Source organism: Ixodes scapularis, unplaced genomic scaffold (genome assembly GCF_016920785.2).
Source record: "Ixodes scapularis isolate PalLabHiFi unplaced genomic scaffold, ASM1692078v2 PGA_scaffold9__187_contigs__length_104089568, whole genome shotgun sequence".
Taxonomy (NCBI): Eukaryota; Metazoa; Arthropoda; class Arachnida; order Ixodida; family Ixodidae; genus Ixodes; species Ixodes scapularis.
This window is the reverse complement of record NW_024609884.1, coordinates 62,813,601-62,832,759: the sequence shown is the minus strand read 5'-3', so window position 1 is coordinate 62,832,759 and position 19,159 is coordinate 62,813,601. Positions and strand designations below refer to the sequence as shown.

The 19,159-nt window shown below is 46.9% G+C and overlaps 1 protein-coding gene across 2 annotated transcripts in view; it reads right to left on the bottom strand.

The window, feature by feature from the left end:
• LOC8038527 (huntingtin) overlaps nt 1–19,159 on the bottom strand; it is a 209,288-nt gene that overhangs the window by 135,342 nt on the left and 54,787 nt on the right. For both annotated transcript variants that reach the window (XM_040504714.1, XM_029978929.3), the window contains exons 17-22: nt 18,527–18,663; nt 16,850–16,974; nt 13,782–13,914; nt 8,238–8,413; nt 3,495–3,595; nt 249–434 (exon numbers count right to left, since the gene is read on the bottom strand). In XM_040504714.1, coding sequence (XP_040360648.1) covers nt 249–434; nt 3,495–3,595; nt 8,238–8,413; nt 13,782–13,914; nt 16,850–16,974; nt 18,527–18,663 — 858 coding nt within the window. The remainder of the gene's footprint in view (nt 1–248; nt 435–3,494; nt 3,596–8,237; nt 8,414–13,781; nt 13,915–16,849; nt 16,975–18,526; nt 18,664–19,159) is intronic.

Here is a 19,159-nt window from a genome sequence, read left to right as displayed (position 1 = left end):
TTCCTTCAATGACACTTGGGCGTCTTGTGTACCTCGAGTGCGCACAAACGGTCAAAGCAAGGCAGAAGGCACGGAGCAGGTTCTAGAGGCAAGGCGTTCCAAAGACATGCCCTACCCTTGTCATTTTGTAGGTCACTATAGTGGAGGCACTGCAAACGCTAACACTTGTTCGCCTTGCTCTTTTCCCGTCGAGGAGGCATCCTTCTGTTTGCATGTCCCCGAAGAACGATGGGTGCTTGGAGGCTCACCTGGCGCACACATTCCACCGTGGCTAGGGGCTCCACGGCCATGGCCAGGCGCAGGTACCCCAGCAACTCCTCCACGTGGCCGTGCACGTCCTGCAGCTGGGCCACTTCCAACAGCTGGCCCAGGGCCACCAGGGCCGCACGTAGCAGCCCCACAAACTTCTCGCTGCTGCCAGAGTCCAGCGACACCTGGGGGGGCAGTCCAGGTGACGGCTCGCATGTGCCAAACAAACCGAGGGCACAACCCAATTCGTTCCCACCGCCCGTGCCTCTTTCGATGCGCAACCCAAATCTGTTCCGATCCTGCAATGGGCCTCCATCAGATTGCGGACACCACGGCCAAGACTCCAACCTGCCAACTCGGGATCCGCAGCCCAGTGTCCCGCCTTGGAGCCACCGAGCCAAGTTTAAGGAGCCTACCAAACTCAAAATTCTAAGATCATAAACTGCAAAAAAAATCCTTTTAAAATATTACGAAAACCTACAGTTGTGCTTCGGGGTCAAAGTTTGCTGCCCTTTCATCTTGACTACCGTATTCACCGTAAAATCCCGTAAGGATGTCCCCTCCCGAGAGATCGCCCATCCCATTTTTTGGCTAAAAATCTGTAACATGGAAATTCCGAAACATCACCCACCCCCATTCTCGTTGGACGTCAAGCGATGTACGACGGGAATCGCGCATCAACGGCGCGATCTGTGGTACCGGTACGTCCCAGAAGGGAGTTCATAGCGGGTTCCCGCGTTTTTGCTTGTGGTCTGCGCGCATTATATCGGCTCCCATAATACGCGAGTTGTTCCCGCATGTATATTGCATCGTGAATGCGAATCTGCTGCGTTCATGATTTACGGTATCCGTTCCCAAGTTCGTAGCAGATTCTCGTGTTTTTGTCCACGATCTGCGCATGCGATATTGATTCTTAGCTGTAACACGCGTGAGTTGTTCCCGCGTGTATATTGCATCACGAAATGCGATTCTGTTGCGTCCGCGATCTGCGGTATTTGTTTCCGTGACAGGCGAGTTTGTAGCATATTCCCGCGTTTTTGTCCACAATCTGCGTGCGCGATATCGGTTTCCGTGACAGGCAAGACTGTAGCAAGTTCCCACGTCCTTATTGCACCATGAAACTTGAATCTGCTGCGTCCGCGATATCAGTTCCCGCCTTACATGGTTTGTAGCGGGTGTCCCGGTGCTTATCATTAATTTTTGATCAAGTTTTGCTGTGGCATCCCCAAAGATAGCCCACCCCCATGTACCGTATTTACTCGCACAATGAACGCACTCGCGTAATGAACGCACCCCCCAAGTCGGCTCTCAAAATTTCGACTTTTTTTTTCACTCGCGTAATAAACGCACCCCCAACTCGGATGTCAAAATTTTGACCCCCTCCCCCCACACGCGCGAAATGAACGCATTCTTTTTATCCTGGTGCAGCGAGGTCGCGAATGCATGGGCAGAATGGGCGAACAAAACGCCTTGCAAAAGGCGTTAAGAAAATGCGAAAAGATCCAACGGAAGCAAGAAAAAAAAACATGGAGAGGAGCTTTTTTTTTTTTTTTTTTGCACAGCGCTGTCTGGATTAGTCTGGACTTTGGCTTTGCGCGCCGCCGCGCGCAAGGAGGCAAGAAAGAGAAGCGGAGAAGCGCTCTAAGCGAACAAAACAGCTTGCGAAAGGCGGCAAAAAAAAAAAAAAAGCCACGGAATTAAGAGAAAACGAAAACAAAGAAAAACTTTTTTTTTTTTCGCACAGCGCAGTTTGGTTACGGCGGGTCGCGCGCCGCGCGCAAGGAGGTGAGAAAGAGGAGCGGAGAAGCCCTCCAAGGAAACGAAACAGCTTGCGAAAGGCGGCAAAAAGAAAAAAACCCACAGAACTAAGAAGAAAAAAAAAGCTTTTTTTTTTTGCACAGCGTAGTTTGGTTAGGGGGGGTCGTGCGGTCGAGCGCCGCGCGCAAGGAGATGAGAAAGATAAGCGGAGAGCCCTCGCTAAGCAAACAAAACAGCTTGCGAAAGACGGCAAAAAAAAAAAAAGAACAAGGATTTAAAAGAAAAAGAAAACAGGAGTTTTTTTTTTTGCACAGCTTAGTTTCGTTACGGGGTCGGGCGCCGCGCTAAAAGAGATAAGAAGTTACTTCGATTTTTCAGGATAAAAGGTCCGTTCATTGTGCGAGTAAATACGGACGCAAAAATTTTACTTCGCGTAATGATCGCCCCCCCTAACTTTGAATTGATTTTTCGGAAAAAAAAGTGCGTTCATTCTGCGAGTAAATACGGTATTTCACCACTTATCTCTTCATTTTGGGTGGGCGTTCTTACGAGATTTTACGATTTTCAAATATAAATCCGCATATTTTTTTCTCTTCCTTGGCACAGATTTTTAAAATTCAATTAACCTACAACCACGACTAAAGGAGGCTGACCTGTAATGGTAGTGAGCATAATTTCCAAGCCCATCGCACTAACCCAGGCACTCCCCCATGTTAATCCTTCCTCCTAGCACACTTGTGCGAAACGGTGAAGCTCGACAGACACAACACGGTGCAAAGTGACGAGGGATGACGTGAATAGCGCAAGTGCCACGGTATACTCTAGCCACGGCGTGGAGGCACGTGGCAGGCATGATAATCAAGTAATCTTGTCAGGAGTAAAAAACCCTGGTTTCATCTTATAACAGTAGCCACCATACCAGAATTCTACTAATCTTTTCTCGCGACTTTAAGCTTCCCACATTGCCGATATCGTCTGGAAGTTCAGACGATGATGTGGCCAGAGCGGTTGATAAGCAATCTTTATATACCTCATTTCACTTTGATTCAAAGCACAATGAAATACATATTTGTACCATTTCCTTTCCTTCTACCCTGACTATTTAAGCCAACTATAATTAATTTTTTTTTAAGGCTTGTTTTGGCGCAGGTGGTGCACAATTCTTCGCAAAAATGGCATTTTGGACCGCGAAGTAAGACTTTCATTCATGGTGCAATTTAGCACAAATGGAGCAGCGCTTCCATCACTGTGTTTTTGTTGTGTTTTTAGTGTTTTTGTTGTGTCCTTAAGTAGAGTGAGTTGAGTGCTTGCTTAGAGGGACAGTGAAAACATTGTTCTCAGCAGGAAATATGAGCCTTCACTTTGAGGCAGAAAGAGGCCATAAAAAAAGACAGAAGACCAAAGGGGAAAAGATTTCTAGCGTGAACCTAGCCCGCTAAAACTAATCTCTGGCATCAAAGAGGAAGAGGCTCGAAGGTCAAGAAAACCTTGTAGTTGGAATGGGCTGCCTTGAGGACCTCGTAGAGCTTGAGGTACTGCGGCAGGGAAGCAAAGTGGCCCAGTCCCACAGGCGTCTTGCTGGCCACTTCTGCAAGGAAGGGGGGTCGGGCACTTGTACCCTCACACTGGGTTCTTGGACTGCCAATCAAATAGGCTTTCTGCTGCACAACTCCAAGTAGTTGATCCTCTTTGTTTGCTCCCTTTTTATATCATGTTTAGGGCTTCTTCTTACCGCACATTCGTTTATGCATATTTTCCTTTTTTTACTTGGTTTACAATGTTCTTATGACACATTCATGCTATGATAATCATCCTGCAATATTGTCATATCATTCTTATCGCTTGCTTCGATTATTATGTCAGCGTACGCTTCGACCATACAGTAAAAATCATCTTCTTTTATTTTTTTTTTTTTTCAGTCCCAAGTTTTTGAAAAGAACATTTTATAACTATTAACCGATCGCAAAAAGAGTGCAGTTTAGATTGTCCTGTTTCGTGGGTTCAACAAGAATGTCAATGTTTCCACATATACACATTTTAATATGGCTATTTAATATAGGACACTGCTACTACTAAGTGTTGTACACAGTATTGTATATGATTCAGAGACATATGTCAGACTACCTTGCTTTTTCTCCGTACTTTTACAAACCTCCAGAAAAAAAAAAATGGAGTCAACTTCAGTGTTTAACACTAGAATATACAAGTCAACCATGAGTGGGCACCAATCTCACATGGCTTAACTGAGGAACACTGATAGGACCACAAAACTGACTCCACCATATTCACTGGATACTACAGTAAAAGTCCCAAACGTGCCTGCACATTCCCAAAAGATGGCCATCTCACTTTTCCGGTTAAATGTCTGCGACAGGAAACTACTAAAACGCCGCCCACCCCATCAAATTCGTGTAATATCCGAGAGGACTCACTCCAGCTGATATGCCACCATATCAAAAAGAAGGGATTGCAAATTGGCTAGATTAGACAAAAATGCTAGCTGTGCCTTTAACGAGATTCAGCCGACTACTTTTCAGCAACCCAACATAGCAAAACATGCAGTAAACACACGAGAAATGAAGAACTGTGAGAAGCGAGTATAATATATTTCTTGTTTACTGGTGCCATTGTGTCTTTTGTGTTGCTAACACTCTTCTCCACTGCCACTCTTGGCAGTAAGGGCACGTGATCGCTAATAGTAAAACTTACTTCGATACTTCGCATAAAGGCGACAGAAGCAGAATACACTGTGCGTTTCTATCCACCCGTTTGAATCTATTTTGCCTGTTTTGCCCATTTGGCTTTTGGGCTAATCGGAGATGTGGACACAGACACATGACCCACTCTGTGTCGATCAGCTTCGCACAAAGTATACAGGTAAGTTGAAATTTTTCGACTGACCTATGACGAGCTGCCACACCTGCTCTTAAAGGACACATGCAAAGAAAAAAAACATTTTTTTAAACAGCTTAGATGGAAAAAGGATGTCGTCAAACGATTTTACAACGAAGGAAAAAAATTTTTAGAGCTATATTTACGGCGCCATACAAATTTGTAGTTGGCGCCCATGGGCGCCGTGGAAAAGTGGCCCTTATTTATCATGTGACTGGCCCTTATTTGTCACGTGGTGCTTGCGCTCTTTCGGAAGCTTCCTATGGCTTCTAAAAGTAACTTATTCATCTTTGTTTGAAGTGTAACAAAAAAAACTAAGATTAATAAGTAACTTTTAGAGCTCAAAGGAAACTCCAGAAAAAGCGCAAGCAGACGTGATAGACCTGTGCGCCGGTCAGATGTTGGCGGCGGCGCCCCAAAGCAGACGAACTTGTGCGGTGGCGGCGACGGCGGCATGTAGAAACGCGTTGAAGCGGCATCGTGCAACGCTCAGCGTGCGGCGGCGGCGTGACTTTACGGCGGTGGCGACGCAGCGCGGCGGCGGCGCGATTTTACGACGGTGGCGACGCAGCGCGGCGGCGCGCGGGCCTACCACGTGATTAGCGGCGGCTTCCGCGGGCGCCAACTACAAATTCATTTTGCGCCGTAAAGATAGCTCTAATTTTTTTTTTCTTCGTTGTAAATTTGTTTTATAATATTCTTTTTTCATCTAGCCTGTTTAAAAAAAAAAAGTTTTTTTCCTTTGCATGTGTCTTTAAGGGACACCTGAAAGGGTACCGTATTTACTCGCATAATGAACGCACTTGCATAATAAACACACTTGCATAATGAACGCACTCGCAACTATGCACTTGCAGCCATTACGAGAGCAGCTTGGCTTGGCTTGACTTGGCCTGATTGCTTGATTGGAAAAAGAAAATTGGCTTGGAAGGCTTGGTGGCTAGCTAAGTTGGACGCAATTCGAGACTCGTGGAGCCGAAAATTGGGTGTGCATTTATTATGCGAGGGAAAAGAAAAAATCCAAATATTGTACCCGTTGTAGAGGGTGCCCCCACAACGGGTACAATATTTAGACTTTTTCTTTTCCCTCACATAATAAATGCACACCCAATTTTCGGCTCCACGAGTCTCGAATTGCGTCCAACTTAGCTAGCCACCAACCCCCCAAGCCAATTTTCTTTTGCAACCTATCAATCAGGCCAAGTCAAGCCAAGACAAGCCGCTCTCGCAATGGCTGCAAGTGCATAGTTGCGAAAGTGATCAACCGTAAAACCGAGCGGTGCACACGCCTAGCAAAGCTGTGGTCGAGGAACTGCCCAGCCCCGGAAGTGCTTCGTCCATCGGATGCATTGATGTCAACAAACATGCCATCGTCTGTGATCCGCTTTCGGACAGTGATATCGTGAAAGTGGTTACACCTAAGAACGGTCGCGTTGCTCTCCATGCTACGTGAGCTTCGTAGGGCGCTTTTTCTTCAGCAAAAGGCACGCCGAAAGCGCCCTAAGAAAGGTTAGCAATTTATAGAGCATGGTTAATGTGGCACGCCCCCAACTAGCCATGGGTGCACCTCCAACAGTCGAGATGTGCCACAGTACCCTACAGTGTCATATTGGCACCTAAAATGACATTTGCACGAAGTGTGTAAATGCAAAAATTTTACTCCGTGTAAAATTTTACTCCGCCCGCATCCAAATATGCGTCAATTTTTTAGAAAAAAAAAAAGAGTGTTCATTATGCGAGTAAATACGGTAATTGAAGCATCGTGCCTTGAAAGATTAGCCGCCCAATATGCTTCCCCATTTTTCTCGCCGGGTGGACATGCATTGGGAATCTCACACACAAGGACCATAAGCTTGCTTTACCACAGAGCAAACTGGGGCAGAATCATTGAGACGCAACACAATTCCCTAGTTGGCCAAACGCAGGGGCCAGCGAATGAAAAAGCTCACCGAAAAATCCCCGTAACCAATGCCCGCCGAACGCTTTTACTGCCGTCCCGTTAACCTCCCTCGCTGCTTTTCTTCCTAATGAAGATGCATTCCTTTTCACTCTGATTCTGATTCAGTTTGATGCTTCCCAACATTCCAAGATTGTTACATCTTTGTTTCCCCAGAACTATACATAAAATAATTTGCACATCTTAGATTCCATAAACGTGTCATACCAGCTTCAGGAAGGTGGAGTTTGCCGTTGAAACTCGAGCTGTGACCTTGTCTTGCTCGATAAGCTCTATCAACGCGTAAATATTAGGATCAACTTCCCCAAGGCATTGTTAATGGTTCCATCGCAACTATTGGATGCTTAAGGGATGCCGAGCCGTAATTTGGATATCGCAAAATATGGCCGCAGAAGCGATGAACGGGACGCTACGAACTCCAAAGAATCACTCATACATCGATATCTCAAAAGGATAGCCGTATTTTCAGAAAAGAAGGACGCGATCAAGCGAGGAATGTGACGTCACAATTCTTTTCAAACAGTTGAGAATGAGGGGAAGCGGCCTCACTTCTCTCCTTCTTGCTTCGGTTCACCTGTTCGCGGAGACGAAGTGCGGAGGAGAGGGAATGAGAATTGCGATGTCACATGTCTCGTCAGCCTCGTCAGACATGTTTAATCGCGCCCTTCTTTTTCAAAATTACAGTCATCCGTTAGAGATATTGCTGTATGAGTGGTGTTTGTGGATTTTAAAGCGTCTTACCTATCGCTCCAGCTTTGTTTCGTGAGCTCCAAATTCCAGTTCAGCATCCCTTTAAACATTTGATTTTTATCATCGCAAATTCCATTAATGCATGTATTCACCAGTATCAGGCCTCCTACGGCTGTTCTTTTGAACTCGGTTGTTCTGGAAGTCTCCTTAACATTTTTCGGTTGAATGACCTTATCTGGCAGGCAGAAGTCACCCGTCAAACACCGTGACCCCAAACAATAAACAAAGAGACAGAGGTATCTGGACTTGAGCGGTCATGCAATAACAACTGTAGAGCGTAAGAGCCCGCAAAATTGGTAAGGGGGGTGGGCACGAGTAGCGAGTCGGGAACTTCAAAGATGAAGAGGTATTGCAGGGGTTTGGAACAGGGTTATTTTGTGCGTGCCCCCCATCGAGATCTATGCAGGAAGACCGGCGACCGACGAGGCAACGTACGGACTTAGAAACGCGACCCACACAAAGACATCGAGCACCGAGGTGCAGATGCAACCAGTGCCTCCTCATCAGCCGGCGTTTTTCCGTAAGCCTCGGCGATTGGTCCCAAGCAAGCTGCATGGGAGAGCAGAAGCTTCATTCCCGCAAAGGTGGTGCGGGATCCACGTGGCCGGGCAAGCACGACAAGCAGGTGTACCCGAAGCAGGCTTCCCCGTGGCCGCCTTGGCTGTGTTGCCGGTGCTGGCTGGAGCATCCTCACGGCCTCTGCTCCGGCGTCGGATGGGGCTCAGGGCGGGGCTCCCCGACAGGCCGAGCCCCCCTCGTGTGGGGACCGCCTGCTCCTCCAGGATGTGGGCAAACACGTTCAGGAGCCTGCATCCACAGAGCACCAGGCTTTCTTTCTTTCTCTATTTGGATTCTCTTCGGCATCGCAGGATAGGAGGTAGGGACAAAAGGAATTTCTGCCAGACGGAGCCCCTACTCTTTATACAATTCGAAGTATAGCAGCATGAACAAAGCAGCAAGATTCTAAAGCATTTGTCAACAGTTCACAATACTAGACATACCAAAGTTGATAAGATTACATGAGTCAGCAGAAGCCTGAAGAAAGGAGCACTCAACATCGACTCAAACATGCAAAAAGGATGGAAACAGCACAAGATTAAAAGAAATGTAAAACATAAAATAATAAAACTGATTCATGCGCAAACAGAAAAAAAAGAAGAAATGATACGACTAAATATAGTGCAATGGTAACACTAGCAAATTTCACATTCAACTGAAAAAAAAAAAAAAAATTCGGCAGAGAGACTTAAAACTGCTTAAGTGTGGGAATGCAAAAGCATTATAGTCCCTTTGGTGAAATGTTTTCGATTGATGTTTTTGACATGCATTAAAGTTCTTTCTGCTGATTCGGTGTGTGTGTTTGCATATATGTTGGCCAGAGTACAATGAAGCATGCACTAGGCACACCTCTAGTCAGCCAGAACCGTGGAGCCGCCGTAACGTCGGTGAAGCATGCTCATCTCGCACCCCGGAGGCCTGGGTTCGATTCGCACCCAGACCGAAATGTACAAAATTTTTTTTGCAAAGCCATTAATTTATTTCGTTTACAGGAACCTCCCTGAGAAATTTGATGCCAATCCGAGCATTTTTGACGTGTTTTTACTCTTTGCGTCGTCGGCCATTTTAGAGCGCAGCTCTGAGGTGCCCGTTTCCGGCTTGAGCGGCGTCGCTGTCGCCGTCAGCGTAACCGCGCGTAACCCTCGTAAACCCTCGTGAGGGTTACGAGGGTTACTCTCACGAGGGTTACCCTGACAAGGATCATGAGGGTTACCGTCATAACCCTCGTAACCGTTACGAGGGTTAGTTGCCTTCAAAAGAGTTATCTCACGAGGGTCACGAGAGTTACCCTCACGAGGGTCACGAGAGTTACCCTCACGAGGGTCACGAGAGTTACCCTCACAAGGGTCACGAGGGTTACCTCCACAAGGGTCACGATGGTTACTCTCACAAGCGTTACCCTCACGAGTGTCATGAGGGTTACCCCCAAGGCCACGTGACCCCCTCATGTCACGTGACCCCCCTGAGCTCACGTGACCCCCTGAGCTCACGTGACCCCCCCCTGAGGTCACAGGACCTCAGGGAGTCACCTATCCCTCAGTACCCTTCCATCCTATCCCTCAGTACCCTTCCATCCTCCTCCTCAAGAGCTGCGCTCTAATCCGGCGTTACAGGAAGTTGTAAACGGTTTTAATTTTTTTTTGGTAACATCGCTCGGTCACGACGCCGCCAGATTTTCGTGTAATGGGGCATATAATACTTTTGCATTAAAAACAGAGACACAGTAGAAACACTTATAGCATACCAAGCCATTCGTGGACACAAAACACACAAGTGTCCAAAATCGCTGAAGTAATGTATTCTCAGTGGAGCGGTAAAAACAGGTCCACGAAGTAGATTGACCAAGGCGACACAAAAATTGAAAAAGCATTCAAGATAGAGTATAATGATATAAAAAAAAAGAAACATGAAATAGCCTAATAATGAGGTGCCATGACAAATTAGTATATCAATGACTATGCGTATGTGATATCAGAGATGCCTTGGGGCACCTTCTCCGTCCATGCCTAGCTGCTATGTCCAGGGAGTTTACGGAACGAATCGAGAGACCATATTCCCGCACATTTCGGCCGCCTCGCTACTGTGGGGCATGGCAGCAGACATTGGTGGTCCCCATGCGAGGTTTTAATAAACGCAAAGAGGCGGCAAAAAATATTGGACCAGCATTGTGCATTGTATGAAATAAAGTTGCGCTCGTACAGCCTAGACTCATAGTGGCACAACAAACATGCCTCGCCTTTTATCTGCTTTCTTTCTCTGTCACTCTCTTTCTCTCGACAGCACCGACCTGCTGTGTTCTGCTCGCGTTTTAAACATCTCGCTCTAATGAGACGCCTCCCACTGGAGGCGCTAGCCTCTCCCCGTCAAAAAGCCTGGCCGCCCTGCCCCTTCCGCTTCAATTCTCATCCTCTAGAGGTTTGATATACTAATGCATTTTTAGGGGAAGTCCCCAAGGTGGAAAATATTTACGATATTTTTACGAAAATATTTACGATATAGAAGACACTTAAGACTGCTTACATGAAGGAATTCGAAAGCATTCCTACACTCAGCGCATTCCTACAAGCAGTGCACGATGTTTTCCTTTTACAGCGAAGCTATATACCTCTACCCCACCATGGTTTCCTTTGTTTCGTTGTCAACAAAAAAACTCCAAGGCCACACAGCATAGAGCACAGTATTAAATTACAAAACGAACATTAAAATCGCATGATGGATGATAAGGCGCCTGTGAACAACGCGAAGCATGAGCATGCGTTTCCCGGTACAGATTGCGGTTGCAGCTGCTCGGGAAATGAGTTGACGTCATTCGAATCCCTCGCATGACTCGTTATGCCAAGTGACTGGATACAGCGGAATAGTGTGTGCGAAGCGAGATGACAACCACGCGGCAGGTGTCGCAATCTACGCAAGGGATGAAGCTTGTGTCCAGCCGTATGAACTCCATAATGACTAAGTCGACTGCGGGGATGTGTGTTTTGTGAAAAATAGCAATAAAATCGTAATTTTCACAGTCGACATCTCACCGAATACACCCAAATTTGACATTGGGTGCTTCATGCGAACGCACTTCTCCTCACTGTCAATGGATCAAGCCACACTGGTAATCATTGTCGGGGACTTTAATGTGGACATTTTGAAACCGCAAAACAAGTGGTTCATCCAATTCATTAAAGAAAAAGTTTGCACTCATGTGCTTCACCGATGTAACTCAACCAACCACCATTCAGGAATCGTGCAGTGATCTAACTTTAGCTAAGAATCTCTCTACAGTGAGAACGGAAAATCTTAGCGTGTATCACTCTGATCATAAAGCAGTTGTTAATGTCGTTACAAAGTAAATAAAGAGTGTGCGCCCCGTCGCATTGGGTAAATCGTTGTAGGTGTCGTTATAGCTTCGCTGGCCAACCACATTCACAGAGTGGAATGGCTCTACAATTTTTTCACACGGCGCTCCGGTGGTGACATTATGCTACCCCACGGTGCAGGCAAGGCACCCCCGCCGGCTCCACGGCTTCCGTGACGATGCATCTGCATTGCTGTGCTTTTCTTTGTGTTTTACTTTTTCTGAGGCATGTCCACTTTGCAGCCAATGGGAATTTATATGCCGTTTCGCTCAGCCAATGGAAATTTATGCGCCGTTTTGCTCAGCCAATGGGAATTTAAGCACCGTTTCGCTCAACCAAAATGGGAATTCAGGTGCCGTTTCGCTCAGCCAATAGGTGTTTAGGTGTCGTTTTTTGCTGCTACGGACATCAGATAACGCCGGCTTTGCTTCACGGGAGAGCTCTCGCATTAATAAATTGGCTTCCACCTGAAATGAAGCACAGCTTGCACTCTCTAAGGCAACTAGTGGCCGCTGAAAAAATCTGCCTGGTCCGGGATTCAATTTCAGGACCTCTCTGAAACTAGCAGAGCACACTACCAACAGAGCCTACCAGAAGATGTCAGTCAGTAGCATAAAGGGATGTTAAAAGTTACCACCAGTCTTGATCATAGCCACTACAAGGGCGAGATTAGTCGATAATGATTTGACATAATGTGTTTTGAGGGGAAGTTCCCAAGTTGGAGAAGGTTTACCTAAGAAGAAATTGGTTTCCACCTGAAATGGGTTGCAGCTTACGCTCTCTAGGCAACTGGTGGCCGCTGAAAATGCTTTTTTTTCAATCATTCAATTATTTTTCGATTATTAATGACTGACCTAACCCTTGCGGTTGACTATGATCAAGACTGGTGGAACTGTAAACATTTGTTTGCCCTATTGACTGACGGCTCCTGGTTAGGTCAGTTGGTAGAGCACTCCGCTAGACTTGGGAGAGTTTTGGGATCCAATCGCGGACCAGGCGGATTTTTTTTAATGGCAATCAGTCGCCTATGAGCTGCACTCCCTTTCAAGTGTAGAAGCACATTTTTTCTTGCGTATCCTGCAGAGGTGTGCCAACGTCACATTTCTTACTGAGAATCCAATATCGATACATTTGAATCCCGCTACAACCAAATTGCCGAGACACGCCAAAACATTTGTTGTCTTCATTGTCATGAAACTGGCAAACAGCAATGAGATATTAGTTGTGGTGGCACATGAATGAGTTTTAATTCCAGAAATCGATCAGTCTGGACTTTGCACTTTTTCCAAAGAGGCACAGCATGATATGATTCTCGCAGTCAACAGCAATTAAACCACGAAGTTGTCGTCATGGGCACCGTCAAAAGTTCTGATAATTTGGAAAGCGTTCATTACCTGGGAACCCGTCACAGTCAACACTTAAAAAGATATGAATATCAGAGTTCACCTTGAAGCCAACATTGAATAGCATACATTATTCAAAACCATATGGGTTTCCTCTTTTGGGGATGGTACTATGTAGGAACACAGTTTGGCTGTGGATCCGTAGCATAACGTGTTTATTGACGGATACACTAGCACGTTTCGCTCGTCGGCCAACAAAGAAAGAAAAACCAAAATGGCAATGCTGCCGTATTAGATTCGCCCGTAGGGGCCCACGCCACCGTGCTAGGCAGATACGTGGGAAGGGGGAAGCTGCAAAGAGAAAGTAGAGGCTCCGAGAACCAGAGCCTCTACTGCTTTATTTAGATGCATGTACAAGCACCTAAACTCATCAAATAAAGAAGGAAATAAGAAAAGCTCAGCAAGAAGTCAAACTTCTTTTACTACAGTTTTACGTAGAGGTGAAAACAAGTATAGAACCAAAGCACAAGGGCTAGGGTGTCTGGCATACAAAGTGCATTTCCAAATGCCCCCAATTTTTCACATTTTGCGAGATTATCTTAGACCAACTCCTTAACTGATTTTGCAAAACAAAGCTGCTGAAAGAAATGACGGAACTCTTTTGTTGAATATCTGCTCGGCGACTCCATGGAGATCGAAATTAATCGTAAGGTACACCCCGAGCCTCCGCAATCATTTGAGCATTAACATCTACGGTGGTACGCACCGTAAACTAGTACCTTTATTTTGACGAAACGCTTTCTGGCATTTCCTGACAAGAGAACTGGAAATGCAGGGACAACGGACAAAAAGGCAGCAGAAGGCAACCCTCGGACGAATTTACTAAATATTCCGTTTTCAAATATTGCCTGGAGCTGGTGGACCCACCTCATGGCGTGCTGGAAGAGCCTGTCAAGCAGCGGCACCAGGTGGCGGTCGCGCATCGAGGCCCACGGCTCCTCTCCGTCCTGGCTGGCCACGGCCTCAATGTCCTGCGGCTGGAGGCACCCAAAGCAGGCCCCTGTACACGGTCAGATGCCAAAATTGAGCAACAAACTTAAAAACAATAAAGCCATATTTTGATTAGCATTTTTTTTGTTAGTCGGAAGCTGGTGCAATCAATTCAGTGGAACCTCTTGCTACAAGTTCCCGTTGTGGAGCAGTACAGGAAATTTTGGTCTAAGCAGGAGAAGGAATGAAGGTTCGGACCTCTCGTTATATGAAATGCCCTAATGGAAAAAACCTCTAGCTCTCTGCATGGCCCCCATTCCAGAAAAACGGGCATCAGCTAACCTCGCGTTACATTCGTAGCTCTACTTTTTTTTTCACATGGGGCAATTCGGGATTCGCCAGCTTATGTTACAAGCGTGGTCCATGCTAGAATTAAATAAATTCAATCATTTAAATCAAACACCGGGGGGGGGGGGGGGGGGGGGGGGGGGGGGGGGGAATTTGTTTTCTAAAAATATTCACGGCTCACACTTGCCTAGATCCAAAGTTACAACTAAAAACCACAATATTCCTACGAGCCAACGCAGACTTAGGTCTTTTTCATGCCAATATGAAAAAATTACAGGAGTACAAATAAGACTGCTTATGGTGTAGGAATGGGAAAGCATTCCTACACGCAGCACATTCCTACAAGCAGTGCAACCCACTGTCCATGGCCTGGAGGACAGCAGGCAGCGCACTTTTTCCTCCGCGGGTGAGGACAGCGGGCAGCGTGCCCCGCTCCTTCGGGGCATGAAATGGCTGAGAGCAGAGTGCAGGACGCGTGAGGAGCCCCCTCTCTAGGCCTCCAGCCACGCCTAGCACGTGACCCAAGAGAGAGGAGAGAGGGGCTGCCGAGCGTATGCACCCTCTCCTTAGTTGCTCTTCGGTTGCTCGTTCGCTGGCACCCTCTCTTTTAATGCAAAATAGTCGTTCATTTCTCGCAGTCACAGCCAACGCCGGCGGCACTCCATGGGACCCCCCCCCCCAGTTAATGCTTTCACATTAAAACATTATTGCGGGTATTTAGGACATTTGATTTAACACAAACAGCACAGAGAGTGAAGAAAGTATGAAGTGTGTCTATTAAATAACAAGACCAGTGGCAGAAGTGTCGATTATTATTACGTTACAGATTAACTCTTACAGTCACAGCTCGCTAGAGCAAACAAAAATTGTGAGACAAGAACTGTGGATGAGGTAAAGGAGAAAACGGCGGTACCACTGCAGAAGGCGTTGATGCACGACAACCTCAAGCACCGTTTCCAGCAATGGAAAATTTGGACGCAACGGTGTATGGATAGGGGAGTATACTGAAGGGGAAATAGTTAATTTGTGATACTGTAATACAGGGGTTCTCAAACTTTTTCATCCCAGGGAACCCCAGCAAGCCTCAAAAAGTCCCAAGGAACCCCCCCTCTCCCTTTGTTGCCAACCAAAAATACCGGGCAATAAAGGCCTTTAGATAGTGAACAAGAGTTCATTGCACTGACAGAATAACACAAAATGGAGGACTACAGACAAAATGAGAGGGTAGAGGGGTTGACCTGGAGCACAATGTAAAATACACTAGTGCGAAAGCTTGATCCATGGCTCAGTCCGTAGAAGGTTAAACTAGGGGGGGGGGGGTACTGCAATTTCAATGCTTGCGGAACCCATGAGACCAGCTTGCGGAACCCAGTTTGAGAACCCCTGCACAGTGTAATACAAAACCACACTTTTGCCACTAGTCTCGTTTATTTAACGGACACACCTCGTAATTCTGGCCTTGCTTTCGTTCCTCGTTTCATACAATAAAATGCCCCAGCGGCTCGCAGGAACGCTTTTCCCCTCTAAACTGAGCCGCGGGAAAATATTTTTCTTTCTTCGTAACTCACGACCGAGGTATTTCCTCGGATATTGGACCAAACAAACTCGCCACCTAGCCACATGATAAAATAGAAAGCGCGCAAAAAACAAGGACGAAAAGAAAGGACTCATATGACAGACAAGCACTTACTCGCAACTGAAGTTTTATTAAAACATGGGAAAACATGAAGATAGTTCCTTTCACCAACTGCACATGCGTCATTCAATTATGCCCCCACCCCCCTCCCCTTACCAGTTCTAATCAACAAAACGAAAGAACCCCTTTTGTTACCATCCCCTTCTTCACATGTGTGTGGCACTGTTGCAGATAAGGATGCTTCCTCAGCATCTGTCAAAACAAGTGATGGGTGACTTTTGCAGCCATCACCCAAAGTTTCGATAATAAAAGCCTCTAACATTCACACATGCTGCATTGGACCGCTAAGTGGCCAGACAGAGTGTTACGGAGAGAGTTGCAGTGCTCCCTCAGTCTATCATTAATACAACGTCCAGTCTGGCTCACATGGGCCTTACCACAAGACAGTGGAATGCAGTACACGACGCCGACTCGGCAGTTGACAAACTGATTTACATGTTTGTTTCCACATAAAAAAACAGCCTTTTTCTTAAACCTCCTAGCCCAACTGCATCAATTTTTCTGGTGTGCTAAAAACAACCGGCACGTCATACTGCACAGTGACGTTCTTTACATTATGGAAGACACCGTGGAGGTACGGAAGCACCACTGGCCTGACAGATTTCCTTCATAGTGCACGATTTGTTGGCCCCTTCAGACGTTTTAGTAAAACCCCTGACACTTCCTCCAGCACCCATGAAGGAAAACCTGCCTCTTTCAATTTCTTTAACTGGTCATGAAAACTTTTCTTCACAACGTGATGGCATGACTTGCTCAATGCCGATCCTAGGCAGGACACCGCGATACCCTCTTTTCGAGTTTCGTACGCATGTCCTCTCTTTTCGTCCTTGTTTTTTGTGCCCTCTCTATTTTATCATGAACTGCTACCAACTAACCCAACTTTCAACCCTGCTGCAATTCATACCTATCCACACGTTGGCAATAAATTTCAGAGCATGCAACTATTGGGGGGAGCGCCCACCTGCGAGCAGGTGTCCGGCCACGGTGAGCAGGTGCTGGTGCACGTGCAGGTCCAGGGCCAGGGGCGACAGCAGGGCCACGAGGTGCACCAGCAAGCCACCGCCCGTGGAGCCCTCGTGCAGGCCGCTGCAACCGCAAAGGCTCTCCAGACAAACCTCGGAGGCAGCCGCTTACGCTACAGCACCCGGAACGTCTCCCACAGGTGCGTTTAGTGTCTGCCAATGCATCCAAAGTGGTCTCCAAGTGGCAACAAACAATGTCACAAAAGCGTCAAGTCGCCAAGGCCACAAACCTTTATGCGTAAATTAACTGAACACTCGAGTGCTGCTCTCATTTCGCTCTTTGCCTCGCTGAAGATGCCTCCCAGATGCGAGGCGAAATGTTTAATTAAATTGTTATTCTCTTTACGTAAAGCCGTTTTCGTTATTGCTTTTATCATGTCACAAAAGCTGAAGTCTCATGCTGTCAGATGTCGCAGTCCTGGTGGTTGGGCGCAGAAACTCTAGAGAAAAGTGTGAAAGAATGCAAGCATCGCTGACATCGCGGCGTTCCAAATCCTGGCCGTCGAAGCTTCCGTGGACTGTGGAGCCGAAGAGAGACCCGCAGCGGAACAGGTGCTTGCCGCATCCACCACCACTACTGCGACACCACCAAGGTTGCGGCCAGCAACACCGTAACACTTCTCTGACGCCATTAGGGGGAAATCGAAAGACCACTTTTTAGGATGCGGTAAACGCACCAGTCGGAGGCGCATTCCAGGCACCATGCTCGCGTCACCGCTGCCCATTGACGTGCCCATCAATCGTCATCCCTACTGGTCCAACGGGATCTTTAACGGGGCCAGGAATCCAACTCGGAGTCTCCCGATTAACGGCGAGGTATGCTAACCACTCCTGGCCACGTCTTTGAGCATTTCCTACCCATATCTTACGAATGCACCCCACCGGAAGGAATCTGATCGGGTGTTCAGAGGCACGCGCCACTGCAAGCAACGCAGTACATTTTCTAGCACCTGGTTCCTGCTCCGAGTGCTCCAGAGGTCCTCCCATTATTTGTCCCGCCACTTTAGAAAGACTTTAGAGATATGCAAAACATTAAACACGGGCACATACAACATCAACACTTCGACTAGGGGAAGATACAATTTCCCGTACTTTTCTAGGCTTCCGCAAGCAGGCAATAATTTGGTATACCCAACAAGCCGCCGAGCAAACCCAAAGATTTCCCCTAGTTATCAGCCGAAATATGGCTATGACAGGAAAAAAGCTTGAAAATGTAGATATATTGAATGACATGCATTTAAAGGTTCTTACTAGAATTATAATTTAAACTTATAATGTTTCGAATGGGTTTTAAAATTTTGTTATATCATTTTTAGTTTCAGTTTTAACTGCCAGTGATCATCCACAAAGCAATCAACAGTGGTCAATGGCATGGCCATGTGACAACAGCTCTTTTGGCAAAATAGCTTCTAATGAAAAGGGCCTTCAGGGTGCCGTCTGACGCGGGTATTAGGCCACCCCATTGGGTAAAGCCATGGAACCCATGCGATGAAAGGTGCTATGTTATCGCCTGCGAGCACAAGTAGCAGTATGCACATCAGAAAGTGCCTGCCCCCGACGACAGCCTATGAATGCAAAACTAAAAGTAGTTTTAGGTGACAACTACAGCCTCTAACCTGGAACTGACACTGGCTTGAGACCGCAAAGTGAGAGATGATGACACGGGCGAACCCAGGGCGCTGGTCCATGCAAAGGAGTACACCGTGACGGGGTAGTCCACCACCAGCTGGGACAGTGCCTGGCAGACGCCGTGCTGCAAACAGGGCCTCACTGTGGCATGTGGGCAAGCCTGCGTCCTCTGCCCCCCAAACCTTGCCCAGGGCCGGCTGTGCCCCACCCAACTCCGCTGTTTTTCTGACTTGTCCCAACCCTCGCCACGCTAGGGACCAATGTGCTCCACTCCCCTTTCTTAAGAATAATCTGACTCGAACGAAAAATCTCAAACCAACCATAACAGCATAATTAACTAAAAGGGACTCTTTAAAATATTCTTTTCTGTCTCGCACTATTTCAAAAAAATAAAAACTTCCAAAAAAACTTCTTTTTTAGAAGCGAAGCTCCTTAGAGTCTAGCCTTGTCCGGCGTCCGTGCTCACATCGATTGCCATCCGTGCAGGTCTGTCTTCTTAAAAAAAGAAAAAATGTTTGCATAGTCGACAGGGTTCAAACCTGTGCGGGGAGACCCCAATGGATTTCTAGTCCATCGCCTTAGCCACTCAGCCACGAGTGCGGGACGAGTAGGGGGCTCTG